The 8782-nt window shown below is 33.7% G+C and overlaps 1 protein-coding gene across 1 annotated transcript; it reads right to left on the bottom strand.

The window, feature by feature from the left end:
• Positions 1-3709: 3709 nt before the first annotated feature.
• LOC112025646 (V-type proton ATPase subunit C) lies at positions 3710-8717 on the bottom strand. Its single transcript, XM_065781929.1, is given in 11 exon segments — positions 3710-4157; positions 4723-4802; positions 4889-4972; positions 5245-5370; positions 5579-5695; positions 6038-6179; positions 6328-6395; positions 7534-7633; positions 7758-7885; positions 8311-8412; positions 8513-8717. Coding segments are annotated over 11 exon segments (1164 nt in total). The 5' UTR covers positions 8627-8717; the 3' UTR covers positions 3710-4054.
• Between the last annotated feature and the right edge of the window lie 65 nt (positions 8718-8782).

Genomic DNA, 8782 nt, shown 5'->3' with positions numbered 1-8782 from the left:
AAAAAAAAAAAAAAAAAAAAAAAAAAAAACTTAATTCATGTTTTTATCAGTTTTGGTACCCAATTTAATTACTAAATTAAGTCTTAGTTATTAGAAAGCCAACAATCTTTAGATCAAATGATGGATGTTCAAGGTTCGAATTGTACTTGATATCTTCATTAGTAGGCTTGATGTAATTAAGAATGGTCTGTCAATGAGTGCCAATAGGAAATTTGTTAGTGAATTATTTTAGGAAAATTTTAATACTAATTTTATGAAAAATATAAATAAATAAATAAATCTAAAAAATCAGTTGCTTTTTTCCTTTTTCGTAAAATGTTTATAAAAATATTTCTTAAACCTATGAGAAAAGTTAACGAATGTCTCAAGAATATTGGTTTAAGAAATATTTTTAAAAACTTTGTATAAAAAAAAGAAAAATAACAATTAATTTTTTTGACGACCTTTTATAATTCTCATAAAATGATTTCAAAATTTTCTTAAAATAATGTATTAACAAATGTATTGATTTAATGCAAAATTTATCAATCAATCAATTCAAACGTTTCCACCTGCTTCTCAGAAAAAACGTTTCTACTTTACTTTTCTAACTTATAATTTTACTGACTTGATTCTCGGTATACGTACGAGGTCAAGTGGTCGTTGCTATGAACTTAAAGACATTTTAAACAATTTGACTATATCATAAGGTGCATCAATCCAATGTATCTACGTACCACCTTATCCAAGATAGCTCAGATCTCCGTGTGTGTTGACTCTCTTTTTTTAATACTAGTAATTAATAAGAAAGATGATTGCTTAAGATTGAAACAAGGTCTTAAATGCTGAGGCAACGGTCTTGTATCAGTTATCATCATTTTTTTTTTTTTAATGTAATAGTACTTTATGTTTTCCTTGCTTAAGCTTCAACGTTTGTGCCAAGACTTTCATATTTCAATTGACACTTTTAATGGGTTAAAGGTCATCTATTATTTTCTAAAAAGAAAGTAGCTGTCATTAATTTTTCAACCTCTCTAGAGAAAACAAAAACAAAAACAAATTTTTTGCTGGAATTAAATTCTTAAGACTTATGTGGCAGTAAAATTGGAAAGCTTGGGTTCTTATTCTAACATATATAAGTTCAACAACTCAATATTTCTTCATGCAACATCCTCATTAAAATCTGGAGATTGTGTACTGATGGGGTTAAGAGGCAAATTAAAATCAAGCCAAAACTTTGTATATGCAGATTGGATATGACAGTCTTAGTGTTCTCTAAGTTTTAACTAACATTAACCACTCATCCTTTTCAATGCAATAGATGACACATCAGCTACTTATATGAGGCTGAGATATCACAAATGTCAGGACATTGAAACAAAACAAGAGTCTGTCACTGTCCTAAGGTGACAAGTGCAGCCATTACAAACGAGATCAACATATATTATCATTTGCATATTTAAGAGATAAGAAGAAAAACACAAAAACTAATCATGCCAACTCATGCAAAAAGAGGTTCCTTATCTATATATCTAATATGTATGATTAGGTGATGAGTACTTTGACACGCAAAATGGCCCTAGCTAGGCCGGTTAGCCGATGATAGCTCCACATACACATATGCCTGTCCTTTACAATTATTCTCTTATGCATGCAGCTTCCTAAAGGTCCCACAAGTTAGGAGATGTTCCTTATGGTATAAGTTTTTATTTTCATATTTTAGTATGAGAGAGAGAGAGAGAGAGAGAGAGAGAGAGAGATAACAAATGCAACTTGTAATCAATCAAACAAGCATCTTTCATTGCACATTTATTTTTTTGACATATTTATATATAATTCATAAGAGAAATACTTGGAGTATATTGTATTATTATTATTATTTTTAAAATAGATACAAATGGATATGATTGTTAATTTGTCAAGTCAAACGTATCACATTTTTTACTCAAAAAATAAGTATCACATTCACTCACCATCTTTGATATGCTACATTCTTAACTAATGAGTCCTTTTTTTATTTATTTTTACAAATAATGAGTATCGTTCGTCACACTTGGTATAATCATAAATGATTATGCCAATGTATAATTAATTATAGTAACAACTATAGTATCTATACGTCACTTAATTCATAATAAGTATTTGAAGATGGGTCTTTAATGACCTTTACCAAAGAACAAATTGGATATGGGTTTGGTTTACGAGTACCCTTAGAGCATTTGTTAATAGACTATGTTAGAAATGTTTTGATAATACTTTCATGAAAAATATAAAAACTATCAAAAAGTCAATAATTTTTTTTTCCATAATTTTTTTTTTAAAAAAAATATTTTCTAAATCAATGCTCTTAGGACATCTATAAAATTATCCCATAGCATATTAGTAATATTTGGTATGAAAAACGTAGTAAGAAATTCCATCTTAGAGCGGTCTGAATAGGGGTATCGCAATTAGAAGTCCAGCTGAAATATTTGGACTGGATAAATTGCCCAATTTATTGCCTAATACAATTTTTAGAGTGGGTTGGGCTTAGGAGGGCTCAAAGAACCATTCAATCCAACCCGATGAGTATAAGTTTTAATGACATATTTTCAGCCATTGAACCTATTATGAATCATAGAGCAACGGTTATACCTGCTCAATCCAACTTTACCTGAAGGCATAGTTGCGATTTTACCTGCTCCGCTGCTCGATCCAATTTCAACACTAATGCCTTCTGATATTTGAAATCTATTCAGATTCATATTATCCTATTTTTCTTGAACTTCCTTAGTAATCAAAAACGCAAATTGAGAGAGAGAGAGAGAGAAACTTCCTTAGTAATCAAAAACGCAAATTGAGAGAGAGAGAGCGAGAGAGAGAGAGAGAGAGAGAGACATCACCACCAGAACAAAGAACCACCAAACTGGCCGAAGAAGAAGATAAGGGAAATATAGATAGGATAGTAAAAGAAGAATTAATATATACCATACAGTATATACTACATATCATTGACCCAATCTTGCCTTCTAAGTAATTTATCAATAAATGTATTAAAAGTTACAACCAAATTATTTCATAGAATAATTTGTCAAGGGTTTTATAGTTGAATTAACACCTCCCTTGCACAAAGTACCTAAGAAGTAGTAGGGAAATGGTTTGAGCTGTAGAGTTGGCAGCATATTATAATTCTCTAAATATATATATATATATATATTTCATAGAATTAGATGATGAGTTGTCATAATCTTAAAGATCAAGCTATATACCAATGATCCGTAGCCCAAATAAAGATCAGGCTACATAATATTGCGTACCAATAAGCTCTACCTGACATTCCACCTCTAATTCCATCCCTCTAATGTGTGCAAGTTACCTTGAAATAGAGAAAAGGAAAAAGTAATGGCCAGCAGAGCCACCGACACGCGCCATAGTGCCTCTACAAGCCTTAGTCCAAGGCTGAGGAGTAATAATCAGGCTCTCGGATCCCTTAAGCCATTTCTACTTATTCCAGCTCCACCTACATCCACACTGCTCTTCCAAACCCAAATCCAAACATATGTCACTGACTCACTGTCCAAGTCTTCATCATCCTTGCCAAGCTCCAGCATGCATTTTCATCATCCAATTTCTCTACCATTGCCCACTGGTCCGTACTCCACACTAAACAGTTAAACATTCAAGGGTTGTAATCGGTAATCACCTATCTAGACTAGTTCAGAGAGCATCACATTTCAAAGGCAAGTGAATGTAGTACATTAAAAACAAAATGTATTGCATTTTTAAATTATTAATATAACATTATTATAAAATACACCAAGAGCATTACTGTCCAACTTCGTAAATGCAGATCCTGCAATCTCATAATATAAATCTTGTAATACAAATTTCTACAGAGCAAACCTTTCTCACAGATTCCACCCTCGTACCATCAGACTCACTGGAACTCCCAAAGCTGAAACTATAATTGAACACAAAGAATTGGGTAACTAAATTTAATATACATTACCACTGAACACTTCCATTATTATTGGTGTCTAGAAAAATCCTTGGACTATGAGTTCGAAACAGATAATGAGCTCAGAGTCAGCACTGATCACACAAGATTGATTGTGAAGGAGACATATGGATGGGAATCAGCATCACCTGCCAGACCAGCCACCCCTCCTCCGACTTCATCTTCAGTTTTCCAATATGTGCTGCATCCAAACATCAGAGGAAAAAAAAATGAGGAAACATAAATCAGATTATAAAACCACTAAGATATACAGATGTACAAAAACTTTCCAGAAATACAACATTGCAATTAGTATCATCCTATGTATTATTGCATAGGTGAGCAAACAAAACAATACGCATCATAATTGAACTGCAAGATGTGCTCCCAATTTTTTGAACTTAAAAAGGCATGAAGAATTCATGTGTCAGAAGTTCCTATAAAAGTTTAGAAAATAGTTTAGAGTTTAGCTTTATCATCAAACAGTTACTGAAGCAATGAATTTTAAACCTCCTGACAACCTTCATATTTTTCTTCACCATAGAGTAATATACGCTCCCATGACCACTGAATCAGGTAACAATCTCAAATAACATGGTCTCATTAGTTAACTAAATAATGGATCTTAAGTTCATCTGCATCTACACTGAGTACATATGGCCTAGGTAGTTAAGATCATGTCAACCTTGACCCTCTTATTCTAACTGTAATTATTGAGGTGTACTCATTCTATACCATAAGACATACACAAAGGCTTATGGACTTGCCTGTTTGCAGTATCACACAACCCTTCAAGGATTGAGCGCACTTTCTTCTCACTTTTTACTGATGGAGCTAAAACGCATGCCTGAAATCATTTCAACAACCCATGCTCGGTCAAAAAAGGCAAATTCTTGGTTGGAAAACCACAAACGAACATAAGAGTCTACATACCAAGAAAGATGGCGGCAGACCATATCTCAAAATGCTCTCTGTGAAAACGCGCACAGCACAAAAGTGCATCCAGGAGCTAAAAACCTACAGGCAGGAAACCTATTCAGCATAAAAGAAAATTACAAAACCTATTGCAAAGGGCAAGTTAACATCAATGAGAACAAGTATAACAACAATGTATACCAATAATAGTAATAATAATAGATCAAACAGCAAAACTAAAAATTGTAGTTCAAAACAGCAATTTGAAAGATTCTGAGCAAAAACAGGACCACATATAGGCAAATAGGCTACAGTGGTGCACACATAAGTCAGATGCATCTTATAGATAATAAAAAAAACAAAAAGAAAAATACCTCCCCATAACTGTTATAGCACCACTGCAAAAGAGAACTTCTCAAACTTCCCTGATCTTCGACTAACTTTTCTAACTCCTGCTTCCGACTCTCTTGTGCTTCTGGACTATGTTCAAAATCACGAATCTGAATCACATATTAAAATAACAAGCCACTAATTAGATCTGTTCCACCTAGTCAAATGCTGAAATTAGCATAAGTGCAGCAAATTCTTTATGCATTTCTGCTTTGCAGACAGTACAAATGAGCATGACAGGATATAAATTTTAAATGACATGATGGAGATTCACTGTTGTAACATCCCTGGATCATGCCACTTGTACAACATACTCACCTGAAAACCTTTTTCACGTGCAGCTGTTCTAAAATTGTCTGCAACACGTCCAAAGAGTGTCACAGTATAAAGAGCATATTCATTATCCTCAAACAACTTCTTGGATGACCTGGGGACCTGAAAGCACATAGCAAGATTAATCAGACTTGAGGTAAGATCACGATAAACTAAAAATAAAACAATGTGATTACAACTATTGCACAGGTAAAGTTTTTTTGTTTTTTGCTAAGCAGGTATGATAGGTAAGTTGGATCAATTGAAGTGACCCATATCATATTGTCAGAAAGGTAGCACAACTGTTCCACAGATTTAAGGGGCATGATGGATAAGTTGATCAATTAAAGTGAACCCATATCAAATTGTAAGCAATGTAGCCTACTAAATCACAACTCTACCACAATATCAACAAGGCCGAACCAACTGGAACTAGAATATATAACCAGAAATAATAATCCATACCACATAGCTAGTCAAAGTCTCATAGCTGGCTAACCAGTCTTTCTGTGAATACTTGGGAACAACAGCAAGGAGAGTCACTAGATGTTCTGAGGTAATTATATCCTCTGGTTTCACTAGATTTGAGAGATCCCGTACAGCCAGGCTGAAAAATGCAGAAAGCTAGGTCTGATCAGAAACCAGAATCAACTATTTCACATATATGTAAAATTAGACTTTAAACAAACACGCACCACCCCCCCCCCCCCCAAAAAAAAAAAAAAAAAAGAGAAAGAAAGAAGAAAAACGTGTACCTTCCACTTTGCTTTCGGTTTATAGCATTAAGCTGACTACGCACATTGTTGTATTCAGCAACACGAACCTAATATAAGAGACAAAGCTTTAAGACCCATATATATTCATCTAAAAAAAAAAGATTTATTTATTAATTTATAAGTCAATTTAAAAAACTAAAGAGCTTTGGCTTAATTATGAGGTTTACTTCTTCAGTCAAGAAACATAACAGATCTAATCAATCCAAGTGGAGGAAAAAACCTAAATGATAAATGACGGGGAGAAAACTAAAGTTTGTAAGGTTGTAGCCAATCATATTAAAGTAGAAATGAATACATGCCAAGAATATGAGAACAGCCAAGTAAACAACTGCTCTCATGGTATCAATTGTTGTTATTTCCATCAAAATAAAAAATCATAAACACTCGTGCAGCAATTTACTACACTCTACTTATCACAAGGTGTCAGGGAATCAACATTCTATCTCCTTTTTTGTTACCTCCTATTATGATAGAGTCTGTGCCAAAACTAATCAGTTGCCTAGTTCAGTGCATGACTGTGCTATATAGCCTAAAGAAAGCAGGTGAAACAAACACTCAAGTTTCATAACCATGTACAAAAGATCTGACACACTAAAGCCAATGACTCAATGAGCTCTAGGTCCAATGACACATCCCTCCCTCAGAAGAATAGAATGGAAGCTGAGTTGTGCTCCAAGACCCACTAGATGTGCGTGTAACTCACCAATTAAAAAAAAAAAAAAAGAAGACCCTATACACTAAGAAGAGTTCTTGGAAGGGTTTTGTATCTTAATATGAGCCACAGGAGTTCACCATACCCATCATTCTTTGAAATAATCTGGCTTTACAATTGTAATTCTCTATGCTTTGTACACAGATGCTCATCCTTCCTATTTTTGGCATTCTCCCAAGCAATTCATCCAGCTAAGGAAGATAACCCAACATTTAAGACATCCACAATCCACAGATATCATGTCATAAGCTAAACAGAAAACAAAACACATTGTAGTTAAGTGCAGTGAACAGCTGATTTACTATAAACACCTAACCAAATCACATAGGTCATTGTAAAGAAACTTATTCTATAGAATCTCTCTCAGCTGATCTCAAAGAATCTTAATTATACAGTGTTGTCAAGGCTTGGTTTACTAACAAGCAATGGTTCCTTGTATCTGCCTTCAAATAATAGATGAAATTAATTATTACCTTGAGATCATCCTCAATCTTTGACACTTGACTATGAATACTATCCACAGTCTCCCTCAAGGGTGACATAGTCGGGTACTTGGCTTCGTCCCAAACAAACCTTTTCCATTACAAAACCAAAACAAAAATTCTCGGTTAATAATACCCAGATCCCTCACAATAACAGAAAAAACCAAAATCCTAAGTCAAAATATCTTTATTGATTTTACAGAATTGTGATTCACCTAGTGAGGTACGAATCAACTGGTACTCCGTCAACAGTGAGAGCATTGCTCTCCACACCCGATACCCTCTCTAATTCCTCGATTTGACGCCTGATCTTGTGTGACACTCCTTCCACAAAGCTGTTTGACTACAAAATTCCACAGTAAAACTCCAATTTAATAATAATAATAACAACAAAAATCACGGAAATAACAGATCAATTTCAAATTTGCAATCGAATTGCCACAGACAAAGTTGAAGAAATTTCAGATTCCATGAATCTTAATAATTCATAAAATATTGATAAAAAAACAAAGACAAAACTACAAATTTTGCATTTAAAATTAAAAGAAAGACATTCTGTGAATAAAAAAGTCTTCGAAATTGGATTCAGATCAAAGCCAAATTTGCAATTAAATAGCCACAGAAATAAGTTCAAGAAATTACAGATTCTGTGAATCAAAATAAAGATAAAAATAAAAATAAATTTACAAAATTTGTATCTAAAATTCAAAAAGAAAAAAGAAAAAAAAAAAAAAAAAGCAACACATTCTGTGAATCAGGAAAAAAAACCTTCAAAATTGGATTCAGATGTTGGAGGAATTACCTTTGGAGATCGTCGCTGAGAGAGAGAAGTGAGTCTAGGGTGCCAACACGTAGATTAGGAACATTGAACTGGAAAAATCAAATATAAAAACGAAAGAAAGACTATGATGACATGAAATTGAAGCAAAGAGAAACAGATCTTCCAGGAAATGAGAGAATGAGTGAGTACTCTATAGAGAGGAGTGTCAAAGGAATGCTTGGAGATTTGCTCTTGCAATCGGTTCCACAAAGAAGTCGCAGAGTTCTGAACTGGAAGAGAGACCACCCAGTATCTCGTCGCCATTGAAGCTTCAATTTACAAAATCTCTGACAATTACAAAAAAAACCAAAGAGAGTTGTCTACCCAGCTCTAGCATTGGCGAAGCCAGAGCTTCACAAAATTTAGAGAAAGTTGTAAAAGAGCATTCACATCAGGCTCAATAAAATTAGCCAATTCATA

This window comes from Quercus suber, unplaced genomic scaffold (assembly GCF_002906115.3).
Source record: "Quercus suber isolate HL8 unplaced genomic scaffold, Cork oak 2.0 scaffold_283, whole genome shotgun sequence".
In the NCBI taxonomy this organism is placed as follows: Eukaryota; Viridiplantae; Streptophyta; class Magnoliopsida; order Fagales; family Fagaceae; genus Quercus; species Quercus suber.
Note: the sequence above shows the minus strand (reverse complement) of the source record. Positions and strands in the feature narration are given on the sequence as shown.